A 15,742-nucleotide genomic window follows, 5' to 3' on the forward strand; every position below is an offset into this window, starting at 1 on the left:
ACACAAAGCTTACTACATTAACACAAGAAAAGGTGGGTTAGTGGCGCCATCTAGTGGTCACTTTACAATAGTACTCATGTTAAAATCTGATGATACACAACCATTGACTGTAAAATTAACAGTCAACAACTCATTTTCTGAGCCCCCTATCATACTTAGAAATAAAAGATTCCCACTGGAATTTGTGGGCCTTCTCCACTTGTGGTACCCAAGAATAACCACCTATCATTTTAGCAGTGACTGGATGTGGTTTCTTGCACCAAGACCTTGGTGACACTGAATCCAGACCTGATGGTTTTGTGGTTTGTGAGACACTAAACTGTACGCCTCTTAATTCGAGACCAAGGTAAACTCCGGTCCTCCGAAGTGCCCTTGAGCAAATGCAGTAAAACCAATAGCCTGTAGTAGTCTGTTCTGTAGGCGGTTATGTGCTCAGATTTTTTTTTTATTAAAAAAAAAAAAGCCAATGAAAAAGCTTTGAGAAATAATAGGCCAAGTATTTTTTTTTCTAACTTAACGTAAAACAGAGAAGTATATCTCTTGTTCCTAAAAAAAAAAAAAAAAAAATGCATGTTATAAAAAATCAAATTATTCAATCAAACTATTCTGAGTAAATGCCTTGTGCAGAAAACAAGTTTGAAAAGGTTCAGGCTCCAAGGAAGCAAACCAGGACTAAACCATTAATTTCGCCGCGGGGGTGGTTGATTCATTCAAGATTCATCTCAAACTGTAATGATAGTACGTTAGCAACATGCATTGCTTAACACTAACCACATAAACGAAATACAAACTTTATAAATGAAATATCAAAATGACCAGTCATTTGCCTCTAGTGGGACATATTTTATTATTTTACCCAGACTAATAACGTGGTCTGTTCCCTCTTCCATCCAGTTCTCTTTAGTGTTTGCCAATGTCGGAGGTGTAACTGGGGTCTGGCCCTGGACAAAGGTAAAAATATACCCTACAATATTTGCCCCTTTGTAGTCGGACAGTCTCTGGGTTATTCGTCACGCTGTCGCCAGTTTGTATATTATGTTGCGGTGGACTGAAATCCCCCAGACTTTCGTGGAGGATGGGGCGGTATGGAGATGCTAGCAAGAGGGGTGCTCGGCCGATCAGCCATGATGAGCGTTAACCGGCTAAACTAGCGTTACTGGAGGTGGCTAGATAGTGTATAGTCATCAGGAGAAACCACTGAGACATTTTCATGACAGCATGCATGCTTGCCAATTCTGTTGGTTTGTTTTTAGGAGCTGACATTTACAGTAAATATCGTTTTCGCGTTGGCAACGTTAGCTTCCTGCTAAGCTGGACACAGTCGAAGCTGCAATGTAGGTTCGGGGGTTGCAGACAACTCTGTAGCTCTGTCAGTCAACCATAACGTAACAACACCTCCATACTCAAGTGACTGTTTAGGACAACCATGCTTTCTAGTTGCTACGTAGCTATGTATGTTACTCCGAGATAGAAAATAAAAGCAAGAAAGACTGTGACCCCGAGAACCTCAGGGGCACGCAAGATGCAACGAATATTTAAACAGGTTGCGTGCGATGAATTAAGGTCACAAATCAGAGTAAACATTTTTTTTTTTTGTGTGTGTGGATACAGTCTATAACACTTGTTTTATGAACATGCCTCTGCTCTATTGTTTACACGAGTCCAACCATGGCCGTCAACTGTAAACAGTTGGACTTAGGTAACTCACCTGTAATCATGAATTTAGGGTGAAGCCCATTGGAAACCGTTTCAAATCTGAAAACCTGAATCTTTAAACTGTCTCCATGTGACATTGAACATCTGGCTTCACTTAAACGATTTAATAAAGAAGAAGATGTAGATTTTTTTGTGCCTTAATTTAACAATTTAAAAGTGCCAGGTTCAAAGCCAGCATTTCATAAAGTGTCCAAGTGCGAGGCACTGTATTTCTCCACACTCCAGGGGTTTAGTTTTGTGGCTGACCCTGTGCTCTGACCTCGGTGGGGATGTGATTTCCCTCACTTCCCTCCAGTGCCTGCCACATATTAATGTGGACCAGTATTGGAGCCATATTGGCAAGATGTTGTGATACAGTTTGTACCTTTTTTTTTTATTTATTTTTAATTTATTACATTTTACAAACTCTTATCTTCATCTTTTGTTGATGAAAAACACATGGTAGCATATTATGTTACTTATGTTGCATAGCCACAGGCCTGTGTGTAATTGCGTTCACCAAATTGTTGCATGCATGCATAAAAAGATAAATAAGTCAATGTGTTGTTAACTTGTACCGGATTGTTGGACCCTCTCTTCATCTTAACCCGTGTCTACTTGATGTAGCTTTAGTCTTAAATGAAATGTGATTGAACGTCCATTGTCTTGTTCAGGCTGCTATCACAGAATTCTCTCCTTTTTCCGGAGAGCTTAGCAGCAGTAACATGAGCAAAGCTCCTTCAAATAAAGGTTCATTGTCTGGGTGTATTAGCTGCCAGTGGATCAGAATGTGAGATAGCCCTAGGGCTGCTCAGTTTGAAGTCTGTTCTCTAGGCTTTGGCCACAGAAATCTGTCAAATGACAGTGAGAAACTTAAAATCGTGCAACATCTGGTGTGGAACAACATAAAGCACGTGTGTAGACAAATGCATGCTTAATGATGCACACTTCATAATTGACAACTCCCAGCACTAGCCTTTTTTCGAATTATTTGATTACAGTATATAATGATTAACATGTTTCTAAAGAAAACGTAAAAGTTGTTAATTGTTATCTGTTTTTCAGGAATAGAGCATGGCTCAAGTGAAAGTACAGACCTCAGCACCCCTGGCTGGTCCTGGCCTCTCCCCCGGAGTTCCCCCGACGGCCATGGCCAGCCCAGGATCCCTGGGTCTGCAGCCCTCCGTCAACGGCACAGGCCCGGCCCCCACACCCGCCTGCCCTGCTCCTGCAGTCGGATATGGGGACGCCCCTGTGTCTGCTACATCGCCAGGTAGAACAGCAACAGAATAGTTCATTGCTCACGATAATTAGTTTATTTCTAATAAATAATGAGTTATTTCCATCTCATCAGCATTTTGAATTGCCACGGGCGATTCCGCATTTCATATAATATTCTATCAGCACATGATAACTATTCATGTATATAGTTCTGTCTCTGGTTTTGTAACCATGTTGCTCAGTATACCATGTATTCTGCTCTATTTTAGGCCCGCCCCAGGAGAACATGGCAAACCCTAAAGAGAAAACTCCAATGTGTTTGGTGAATGAGTTAGCCCGTTTCAATAGGATCCAACCACAGTACAAGCTCCTCAATGAGAGAGGCCCTGCACATGCTAAGGTAAGGAATGGTGACGTGACACACAAGTCTAAAACTGTTTTAGAAAAATTATGCCCGGGGATGAAGGTTTCATTTAAAAAGTCTCAGGATTATGTTCAGTTTTGTTTTTTAAAGACTTGAGGAAGAAACTTAAGGTGACCAAACAGGCATACAGACAGCGTCTGGAGGAGAGCTATAAGCCAAAGGACTCTGGGACAGTATGAAGAATCATACTGTCCCAGAGTCCTTTGGGGTTGTTAGTCTATCTGGTGTTGCAAAATGACCTAAATAACTTCTTCTCTCGTTTTTGAATCTGCCTATAACCCTAGGAAATGTGAAGACCTGCTCCGGAGCATCTCACCCACAGGCTAGAGCAGTGCTCTGGTTCTAAAGTCATTTGCCAGGGAATTAGCCCCTGTCGGGCAACCTATCTTTCAAATGTCTGTTGACACTCGCACCATTCCATTAGCATGGAAGACATGAAACATTAAATCTCTTCCTAAAAAACAATGACCTGAAGAGTTTAATGATCTTAGGCCAATAGCACTTACTTCTGTTGTTATTAAATCATTAGAAAACACAGCACAAGGCCCCTTTGAGTTTGCCCAGAAACAAGGTTGCAGTACAAAAGATGCAGTTCTCACACTGGTGCACCTCCTCACCAAACACCTGGACAAACCTAAAACATATGCCAGAGGTCTTTTTCCTGGACTTTTCATCTGCATTTAACACAATCCAGCCTGATGTACTCGTGTTAAAAATGATCAAGTTAAAACTCAACCCAAACCTCCTTCACTGGTATAACTCCTTTCTTACAAACCGGGTACAGTTGGTTAAGGTTAATAATATACTTTCCTCTCCTATTAGAACAAATGTTGGCGCACCTCAGGGCTGTATCATCTCACCCATATTGTTTACGTTGTATACTGCAGTATGTACCACCAGTGTGGCCAACTAGTTTCTTTTGAAATACTCTGATGATTCTGTGTCACTGTTGTCTTTGGCGTTTTTCTGGAATGTCAAGTGCTCCCCGTGACAATTCATAATGCAGAAATTAAACAAGGATCTGCATACAAATACCCGGGAGTCCTCATAGATCACAATCTATCATGGACAACTCACATGGAGCATATTTGCAAAAAGATATAGCAGCGCCTTTACTTTCTCCGTAGGCTTAGCTCCTTTGGAACCAGCTGCCAGATTATCTCTCTGTTTTTTAATTCTGTTATTCAGAGTGTCATGCTGTACTGCAGCACAGCCTGGATCTGCAAAACTTAAAACAAAATTCTATAATCAACTCAAAGTTTGTGCTAAGATCATTGGTCAACCTGTGGCATACAACTTTCGAACAACCCACAAGAATAGCATGCCCTGGCTTGCTAACATTGTAATTTCCCTTGCGGGATTAATAAAGTATAAAGTTATTATTATTATTATTATTAACAGCATCCCTTCTGAATACATTCCAACTTTTGCCTTTTACCAGGCCATTAAAGTGATCATATTATGCTTTTTGGCTTTTCCCCTGTCCTTTATTGTGTTATATATCTTTTTTGTGTACGTTATAGGTTTACAAAGTGAAAAAGCCCAAAGTCTACAAACTGCTCCAAACAGCTCTATTGTAGTCCAGCCTTTACTTCCGTGACGAACGTGTGTCACTTTGTAACACACGTTATAATGCTCGCCTAGCTGCTAGCGTGGCACGCCCTCATACTCTGCTTCTGACTGGGTAGCAGTGCTAACCTAGATACTGCACAAAAAGTGTGATGCCTCACTCTGTAGCTAAAACAGAGAGCTCAACACACAGGGTGAAAAGAGGAGCTGCATCAATGTGCAGTACAACAAAAATTTTGTGTTTTTTGAAAATGAAACCATGTAAACCTATTCTGATATAACCTCTGAATAAAATTTCTTTTATACATGAGTCTATCCTGTTGCTGAACCAAAATCAGTGTGCTGCCAATTAAGATCTGGATCCGAGGATATCATGAAACATGTTTCTTTGTCATGGCTGTTATCATTTGTACTATATGTGTAATTACTGTCTAACTTTGTGTGTACTTTTAGTTTTTTTGAGCGGAGCTGCTCGGGAAAGCAATATTAATTTCAGTGTAAACTGATAATAAAGTTGTATTTGTGTAGTTGTATTATCAGTGGACGTTTTTTTAAATGATCAGTCATTAATTGTTTCAACTTAACTTTAACTTACTTTTAGTCAGAGGTAAAACAAGCTTATTTATGGCATTTCCTCCTGTAATGATCCTTTTCATAAATTAATATTGGTCATGCAGAATACAGTTCCTAGCATAGTAATTTCTCTCCCTCTGGGTGTCACTGTTCCAGATCTTTACAGTGCAGCTGACTCTTGGGGAGCAGCTGTGGGAGGCCGAGGGCACCAGCATTAAAAAGGCCCAGCACTCCACAGCCTCCAAAGCGCTGGATGAGAGTGTCCTTCCCAGGCCAGCGCCCCGCTCCCCTAAAGTGGACATCAACAGCAACCCAGGTATTGCAACCACAACAAAATCTCATTGTACTAAAAATGTGTCTGTGAAGGATTACATTTACACCCACTTTGTGTTACGTCCGGAATAGCTGATATTTTACATGTACAAGATGGATATTTTAAGTGAGGAAGAATGACTTGGTAAAAGCTACCAACAGAAATATTTGGAGTAAACTGTGACAGCCCAGAGACTAATTCATGTCTAATTAATGTTTAATACTTTTAAGATATCATGACTTTGTCGGTGCAGATAACTGCAGGTAACAGATTCTGGCTGCAGCAGCCAGACAAAGTAAAGATGGGACAATGGCCTGTCAGATTAAAAAGTCAACATGTTAAGCTTCTCATTAGGGTTGTAAATGGTGAGCTTAATTTTTCAGAGCAAGAGAACTTGTTGCAGCTGAAATGTTCTCTCGAGCTAAACTTGTTTACACACTCAAAAAGTCACCACCGGTTCCCATTTTTAGGGCCAGACTATGTTTGGTTGTAATTTGTTCATCAGGACATTTAGCTAATATTTTCACCCCTCTAACTGCTAGAAATTTTTTTACTGTGTTTACATCTCACTAACAATATTCCAAATTAAACATGGAGCATACGTTTTTTTCAGTAGTGTCAAATAAATGTGTGAGAGTGGAGGTAGTGGTAAAATAAGTAAACTATGGAATTGCACATTAGTTGTCACTTACTGTGTGTTTGCATAACTGAAAGCTGACAGCGTGTCAGAAACCGCTATACAATATGACAGGGAAGGTATAGAGCGGTAGGAAGGACATCCTTTTCTTTCTTCTCCTCCTTATGAAGTGAAGTGGCAGAGGTAGTTCAGATTGTTGCTGCTTTGGTCATTGGTTGTGCTATTAATCCATGGACATGGGTCCAGAAAATCCCAGCTAACCTGGAGCTCGTGAGATGGATATTAATTGCAGCATGTTGCTGTAGTTAACAATGACATCTTAAACCAAGACAACATGCTCAATGAGGTTTTAAATATCCAACACAGAATGCAACATTTTTAGTGTAGTTACAATGCTTTATTCTCCTTTGACCTCTCTGTATCCTGTAACTATTCAATAAAGTAGCTGATGCAGGGAGTTGTGAGAGAAAACAACTTTTGCTAAATACGTAAAATGCTGTTGTGGATGGTTAAAACTGTTTTCATTGCAATGCTGTGTTATTTGTTGTTCATTTCTGTTTGCATTCATACCACTACCAGTGACTCCATATTTAATGAAATCTAAACAGTTCCTTTAAGGTTGCATTAGTGCCCTCTACTGTTCATGTTTGTCTAGAGCAAAGTGTGGTGAAATGAGGTATATCCATTTGGAGGGAGATTGGGGGGGGGCTTCAAAAGTCACGTCAGAGAGCAGCGTTTTGCTGTGGGTCGTCACTGATTTCCATGTGTCATCATAAAGAGGGCTGAGGTTAGGGGTGAAGGGGAAGGAACGCCTTTCCGTCTCCATTATGGATATAATGTTTCAGTATTTTAGATTTTCACCTGCAGGAGTTTGGCTTCCAGGTGTAAATCTCAAGCCACTGGATATATTAAATAACCCATAATGTTCAGAACTAATTCCATACAGACCATCTCAATAAAGCCTAAATCCAGGCTTGTGTTTTATCTCTGGCCAAAATAATACCACAAGCCCCTCTTACCTCCCCTGCCTTCTGTGGCATTTTAGTAGTGAAAGGCCTCATAGCCAGCTCTTAATGGGATTAAGAAATCTCAGTGATAGGTTATGCAACATCAGCTCTTGGGATTAGCGGTGCATGCATCATACACAGTCAGACAGGCAGTAAGTTCTACAGTTTTTAGGTAGCATACACACATCCTCATATTTTAACATGTTAATTGGAGTACAACTGTAAAAGGCAGTTGGTGCTCCTGTGTCATATTCTAAAAACTGAATGTGGAGCTTTTCTGCAATTTTTAAAAAAGTTTTATTCGCTGATGTCAGAAATATTTTATACATTATTTTGAGAATGCTTTACGGATTATTATTATTATTATTATTATTATTATTATTATTATTATTATTATTGCCTTGGTTTGAATCTTTCATATTTACTCTCAGGCAGTATAACACCCACAGTGGAGTTGAATGGTCTGGCCATGAAGCGAGGGGAGCCAGCTATCTACAGGCCTTTGGATCCCAAGCCCATGCCCAACTACAGAGCTAACTACAACTTCAGAGGGATGATCAACCAAAGGTGAGCTCCCAAAACTGAACTCACCCAGCTGCCTGAACTGTTGACCATTTGAGTCCCACCTATGTAGTGACACTTTATGTCTAAAGGCTCTGACACACCAACCCAACGGCCGACCGTCTGCTGAATAGACAGTCGGACTGATCAGTTGGCTCCCATCTCTCAAAAAAGTGCCTCGGAACACACCGAAGCGACGCCGACTTGAGCGTACGATGTAATACATCTCCATAACAGCAGGCGCCGGCGCAGCTAATCTGTAATTGTCGCCCAAAAATGAAAACCGGAAATGACGGAACACCTCTATAGACCTGGTAAACACAGAGCACGCTGTCGTCAGTCGTTGTTTTCATCGGAGAGTGTTGATAGCAGTCAAGAAGGATCATTGTTGTCATTACTTGCTGAATGGAAGAAAATACGAAGGCTAATGATAAGAAGATACTGGCATCAGCTCTCGGGCTTCGTCTTGTGGAAGAAGCACTGATTCGCTAGTCAAGGGCTAGCACTCCACCAATTAGATTGGTCATTGAATCCGACTGCCCACTGGCTGAATCAACAAGTCAAATCGGCCAAAATGAACGCCGACGGCTCCTCTGACTGACGACGGCACGGAACACACCGAAACCGACTCGAGTCACCGACCTCGCCGGACTGTCCGACGGACAATAATCGCGTTGGTGTGTCAGAGCCTTTAACAATAGGGGTAGGGTATCATGATGAGCTCCAAAGTGAAATCCAATGAAGTGTATTTTAGTACATTCTTAAAACTAGTCCCTGTCTTACATTTATTTGTGTATGTGATTCCTGTAGCTACATGTAGCAATGACTGCAGGCTAAGGGTGTATAAAGCGGCACTTTCTGCCGTGAATAATCACAATTAAGGCTTGTTAACCAATAACTACACAATTGAACATGTTTCCGCCGGAATGTGATAATCTGCAACCAATATTACAGGTTTACCTGGTATTACGGTAGCATGTACATGTAACAGTGTAGGTGATGTAAACACTGCAGTAACATGCCTGGAGCACATGACCATATAAAGAAATCTAGCACAAACTGACGTCAGTTCAAGCGGAGAATATAAAAAACTTGGAAGCGGAGTGTTCAGAATGGTCTGAAATCTGAGGTTTTTGCTCACAGGGATTACTTTTACATATGTTTACCTCATCATTTGAATATTTGGTCTCATTTAATATGAACATCTGACAGAATTATATATAGGACAGAATATAAAGAAACGCATAATAAGTCCACTTTAAATTGAGCTTTAATATAACAAAACTTGCACTTAAGTTGTTCACATTCAGTCCAATGCTTTAGCAAAGTCGTCATAAACATAACACCTGTACTGTGTGACCACTTATATTGGAGTGCAGCGCTGAAACTATAAATTAAGCTTTAGAGGGGACAGTCAATTGTCTTGTTCACATTACTGCCACACACCACCTGGCTGTGTCTAATGATAGCTTTGTTTTCCCCATCCACATTTATTTTTTTTAAGTCTAGTGCTTTTGAATTTATCCACTTTGGAAAAGCTTCATTTGTGGAATGGATAGGTGGCTAAAACACAGGGGAAAATGTGAGCTTTGAGATTTATCTAACTTAGTGTGGACATGATATATACATTGATATATTTTGAAACCTTCTCCGTGAACCATCACCTTATCGTGGTGGAGAGGTTTGTGTGTCTCTGTGAACCTGAGGGCTGTGTTGTCTGGAGCTTTGTGCTCCTGGTAGGGTCTCCCAAGGCAAAGTGGTCTCAGGTGAGGGGCCAGACAAAGAATGGTTCGAAAACCCCAATGAAGAAGCAAGGTAGAGATGGAGTGACCCTGCCCGGAGGAAGCCCGGGCCCCCGTCTGGAGCCAGGCCCAGGCGGGCGGGGCTCGCCGGGCGAGCGCCTGGTGGCGGGTTTGCCACGGAGCCCGGCCGGGCACAGCCCGAACAAGCTACGTGGCTCCCATCTCTCCAGCCCATGGGCCCACCACCTGTGGGAGGAACCGTTGGGGTCGGGTGCGATGCCACATGGGTGGCAGTGAAGGTCAGGGGCCTCGACGGACCAGACCCGGGCGGCAGACGCTGGCTCTGGGGACGTGGAACGTCACCTCTCTGTGGGGAAGGAGCGGAACTGGTGCGGGAGGTGGGCGCTACCGGTTAGATCTGGTGGGGCTTACCTCACGCACAGTCTCGGTTCTGGAACAATACTCCTGGATAGGGGTTGGACTCTTTTCTTCTCCGGAGTTGCCCAGGGGGTGTGAGGCGCCGGGCGGGTGTGGGGATACTCACAAGCCCCGGCTGAGCGCCGCTGTGTTGGAGTTTACCCGTGTGGACGAGAGGGTCGCCTCCCCACGCCTGCGGGTTGTGGGGAAAACTCTGACTGTTGTTTGTGCATATGCACCAAACAGGAGTTCGGAGTATTCGGCCTTCTTGAGACCTTGACTGGAGTCCTGCATGGGGCTCCAGTGGGGACTCCATTGTTCTGCTGGGGGACTTCAACGCACACGTGGGCAATGATGGAGACACCTGAGAGGCGTGATTGGGAGGAACGGCCTCCCTGATCTAAACCAGAGTGGTTGTTTGTTGTTGGACTTCTGTGCTAGTCATGGATTGTCTATAACGACCATGTTCGAACATAGGGATGCTCATAAGTGTACCTGGTACCAGAGCACCCTAGGTCGAAGGTCAATGATCGATTTCATAATCGTTTCATCTGATCTGAGGCCGTATGTTTTGGACACTCGGGTGAAGAGAGGGGCAGAGCTGTCAACCGATCACCATCTGGTGGTGAGTTGGGTCAGGGGTGGGGAAGACTCTGGACAGACCTGGTAAGCCCAAACGTGTAGTGCGGGTAAATTGGGAACGTCTGGAGGAGGCCCCTGTCCGACAGACTTTCAACTCACACCTCCGGCGGAGCTTTTCGTGCATCCCTGTGGAGGCTGGGGGCATTGAACCCGAGTGGACAATGTTCAAAGTTTCCATTGCTGAAGCTGCGGCGAGGAGCTGTGGTCTTAGGGTCTTAGGTGCCTCAAGGGGCGGTAACCCACGAACACCGTGGTGGACACCGGTGGTCAGGGAAGCCGTCCGACTGAAGAAGGAGTCTTTCCGGGATATGTTATCCCGGAGGACTCCGGAGGCAGTTGCAGGGTACCGAAGGGCCCGAAGGGCTGCAGCCTCTGCCGTGAAAGAGGCAAAGCAGCGGGTGTGGGAGAAGTTTGGAGAAGACATGGAGAAGGACTTTCGGTCGGCACCAAAGTGCTTCTGGAAAACTGTTCGCCACCTCAGGAGGGGGGCGGGGAACCATCCAAGCTGTGTACAGTAAGGATGGGACACTGTTGACCTCAACTGAGGAGGTAATAGGGCGGTGGAAGGAGCACTTTGAGGAACTCCTGAATCCGACTAGTACGCCCTCTATGTTAGAGGCAGAGCTGGAGGATAACGGGGATTGTCGCCGATTTCCCAGGCGGAAGTCACTGATGTAGTCAAACAACTACACAGTGGCAAAGCCCCGGGATTGATGAGATCCGTCCAGAAATGCTCAAGGCTCTGGGTGTGGAGGGGCTGTCCTGGTTGACACGCCTCTTCAACATTGCGTGGAAGTCTGGGACGGTGCCAAAAGAGTGGCAGACTGGGGTGGTGGTTCCCCTTTTTAAAAAGGGGGACCAGAGGGTGTGTGCCAATTATAGGGGTATCACACTTCTCAGCCTCGCTGGTAAAGTCTACTCCAAGGTGCTGGAAAGGAAGGTTCGGCCGATAGTCGAACCTCGGGTTGAGGAGGAACAATGCGGATTCCGTCCTGGTCGTGGAACAACGGACCAGCTCTTCACTCTCGCAAGGATCCTGGAGGGAGCCTGGGAGTATGCCCAACCGGTCTACATGTGTTTTGTGGATTTGGAGAAGGCGTATTTTTGTCACCAATCCTGTTTGTAATATTTATGGACAGGATATCGAGGCGTAGTCGGGGTGGGGAGGGGTTGCAGTTTGGTGGGCTGGGGATCTCATCGCTGCTCTTTGCAGATGATGTGGTCCTGATGGCATCATCGGCCTGCGACCTTCAGCACTCACTGGATCGGTTCGCAACCGAGTGTGAAGCGGTTGGGATGAGGATCAGCACCTCTAAATCGGAGGCCATGGTTCTCAGCAGGAAACCGATGGAATGCCTTCTCCAGGTAGGGAATGAGTCCTTACCCCAAGTGAAGGAGTTCAAGTACCTTGGGGTTTTGTTCGCGAGTGAGGGGACAATGGAGCGGGAGATTGGTCGGAAAATCGGCCCAGCGGGTGCGGTATTGCATTCAATCTATCGCACCGCTAGACGAAAAAGAGAGCTGAGCCAGAAGGCAAAGCTCTCGATCTACCGGTCAGTTTTCGTTCCTACCCTCACCTATGGTCATGAAGGCTGGGTCATGACCGAAAGAACGAGATCCAGGGTACAAGCGGCCGAAATGGGTTTCCTCAGGAGGGTGGCTGACGTCTCCCTTAGAGATAGGGTGAGAAGCTCAGTCATCCGTGAGGAGCTCGGAGTAGAGCCGCTGCTCCTTCGCGTCGAAAGGAGCCAGTTGAGGTGGTTCGGGCATCTGGTAAGGATGCCCCCTGGGCGCCTCCCTAGGGAGGTGTTCCAGGCACGTCCAGCTGGGAGGAGGCCTCGGGGAAGACCCAGGACTAGGTGGAGGGATTATATCTCCAACCTGGCCTGGGAACGCCTCGGGATCTCCCAGTCGGAGCTGGTTAATGTTGCTCGGGAAAGGGAAGTTTGGGGTCCCCTGCTGGAGCTGCTCCCCCCGCGACCCGACACCGGATAAGCGGACGAAGATGGATGGATGGATATTTTGAAACTGCATTGTCTCTTTGATCCCACTGGCTCAGATGTGTGGCAGACATGGCCCTCCACTCCATCCATATGTTTTCTAAACTGATGAATGTGGTGCCCTCATGGGGTCCCTTTGCACTCAGCCTCTGTCAGCTTGCTTTCTTCTCTTTGTTTTCTTTTGCTTTACTGGAGCCATCCAGCCATTTCCAAAACTCCATAAAAATGCCACAGATGTGCAATTAATGATCCCCTCTCCATCAGTTAAGGAATGTTATTTAGAATGTGTTTGACTTGCCTCACAAGAAATCCAGGTACACTGTGATACTCTGTTAAGAAAGGGCATGATGCCACTTTTTGAGTCTAGTAGTAGACAGCATCAAGAAATTCATCAACCAACGAGGGTAGCAAAAATGAGAAATTGTTACACCTATGTTTAAAAGGCAAGGCATACATGTGTTTTTTAAGAATGTCAGCTTGATATAAATATTTTACTATAGAAGTTTATGGTGTTATTAATGTTCTAAATATTATGATATCATTTTAAATACAGAGGCAAAGTAGCATAAGTTGTGCATACAGTTTACAGAAGCTGAGTTATGTGGCTCCAGAGCACACACTGTTCCTGAGAACACGGCACATTTCATAAAGCCAGTGTGCAATTCTAGGTTTGTATGCGTGTCATTTCCAGAAGACATTATGATACCCTCCAGATGGCAGTGTTTCCTTATTTAAAAAAAAATCCTATACCACTGCTTTTCTTAAGGTGATCGAGCACCCATTTTGTAACAGGCAAGGTAGGAATGTGGTGATTTGATATAGGCTTTCAAGAGTATAGATCTCTGGAGTGTAATCTGTAGTATTTACGTGCAAAAGCTTTGTTTATTAAAGCACAAAACACAGAAAATCCGTAACAGAGAAGCAAACATGTCTGTTTTGCTTGTTACATAAACTTTGGCTCATTAAAGTCCTATGGTAAGGTATTCTGATGCCAAATGTGTGGGATTTATTTATCTAATGTGGATACGTTGCCAGAAGAAGTCAGTGATTCCGATGCAGTATTGGGTAACTGAGTCTAGTCAGCAGACAGTTTCGCATCTGGCTCACATCTTCTACTATTTGATCCATGCAGGAACAAACAGGGGGTGAAAGATAAATGTCTGTGGGGTAGAGGAGTAAATCTGTTTTGCAGCATCTGTCTGTCAATGTCATATGTCACAGGGATGCGTTTCTAAGAGACAGGCTGTATCTGTTCCTCATGGTCTGTTGTGTTTTCTTATGCCGTTTTGTATGGAAGAGCGAGGGCTGAGGGGATGTGTATGTCTGAAACATAGCGAAGGTGTAGGGGTATATATTATCCCAAGGTCACTTATGTTTTCATGAGGTCTCTTTCTTTCAGTGTAGCCGAGCCCTGGATTAATGAAAGCAAGACCTTCTGAATATGAATTCTCTTTATCAGGTGACTGACTATGTGGTGGAGTGACAGGCCACATCCACAATCAGTCACCTTAATGATGCTGCAGGGAAACGAAGGTTTCCATATGCCCATGTCCTTACCTATTATGATGAATAAGAGTGATCCCGAGTCATGTTGATGGAAAATCTTACCATTAAAAGGGCAGCTTGGCTCTGATCCATCAGCGCTCTAATCACCACCGAGACCAGTATTGATTCATTCAGAAAGTGCCCTGATGCGAAAATATGGCGATAATATGAATTGTGCATTTATCAGCGTCTTAATGAATCTTATTTATGGTGAAGGGCCTGTGCACAATTTCTTACCATCCAAGTCCACCTTTAAATCAGTGATTCATCTCTGTTACCCTGCAGTCCATAACCACACCATTGCGTTTGGTCATTATTGTTCATTCTCAAATACTGAACATACGTGTTTTTCAGCTTTTTAAATCAGTGACTGAGCTGCTGTGAAACATTATATGGAAATTCAGCCCAAGTGATTCCCATAAATGATTGAATCAGGAAAATATTTTTGTTATCAAAAAATGTGGTTACATCAACCTTTTTGGTGGACAATCCCTGACTACCGTGTTATCATTGGAACACCTGATTCCAATAACTCATACGGACTGGGCTCCTCCAGTCTATCTACAGCACTCCCAGCTTTCCTCCTGCTGCTCTGATCCCAGGGGGGCAGAATTTGGATAGGACTTTCCCTGTTAGAGCAAAGCAGAGCAGTCAGAAGTCGCCCACCTCCTCTTAGTCCTCATTTGGTTATGGCAGTAACATTATGACCGCTGGAAGAACAGTGGGCTGAATGACTGGGGGTGCTTTGCTCTGTGACATTTCCTCCTGTGATTGTGATGATCAGATACTGATCTGGCCGTTACTGCTTTCTCTGTCGGAAATGGAGAGGAAGAGTGAGTCACCTGTGCTGCAGAGGATTCAGTACCTACATTAATGTTGTATTGACTTTCTGGAATTTTGCACCAATAAGTGCGTAAATGCGCCTCCTATTTTTGTTTTATTTTTTTTAAGTGCCGCTATTTAATATTTGTATATTAAATAAGGGGAAAAATACTACTTGTAGTTTTGATGTTTTGGCCGACATCTTAAAGGGCCCCAGTCAGTTTTTTTGTGTTGTTACGGCTGGGTATCGTTCAAATAATTCCGATACAGGTTCCAATACCAATTCTGTGACTTTGATACCGGTTCCTAAATGATACTTTTGACACCAATTTTATAAAATCCATTTTAACAAAAACAAATTACATTATGGCACAAATCTTTTTATTTATTTTTCAGCTCCTACTACGTGAGCCCCATCTCTGTGCGTAACATAGGGATTTTTCTGCGTGTCTCTACGACATGTTACTTTAGACAGCCAATCACAAGCATTATTAGATCTTGGTAGAAGCATGCCGCATACTTATTAGCTTGCTGATGAGATTTACTCCTTAAAGCGTAACTCTCGCCAAAATAC

General features: G+C 43.9%; 1 protein-coding gene across 1 annotated transcript in view; it reads left to right on the plus strand.

The window, feature by feature from the left end:
• The first annotated feature begins 874 nt into the window (after positions 1-874).
• Positions 875-15,742, plus strand: part of stau2 (staufen double-stranded RNA binding protein 2) — a 100,102-nt gene continuing 85,234 nt past the window's right edge. The window contains exons 1-5 of the mRNA XM_028569110.1: positions 875-951; positions 2,761-2,968; positions 3,186-3,316; positions 5,639-5,798; positions 7,871-8,006. Coding sequence (XP_028424911.1) covers positions 2,770-2,968; positions 3,186-3,316; positions 5,639-5,798; positions 7,871-8,006 — 626 coding nt within the window. The 5' untranslated portion in view covers positions 875-951; positions 2,761-2,769. The remainder of the gene's footprint in view (positions 952-2,760; positions 2,969-3,185; positions 3,317-5,638; positions 5,799-7,870; positions 8,007-15,742) is intronic.

This window comes from Perca flavescens, chromosome 22 (assembly GCF_004354835.1).
Source record: "Perca flavescens isolate YP-PL-M2 chromosome 22, PFLA_1.0, whole genome shotgun sequence".
Classification (NCBI taxonomy): domain Eukaryota; kingdom Metazoa; phylum Chordata; class Actinopteri; order Perciformes; family Percidae; genus Perca; species Perca flavescens.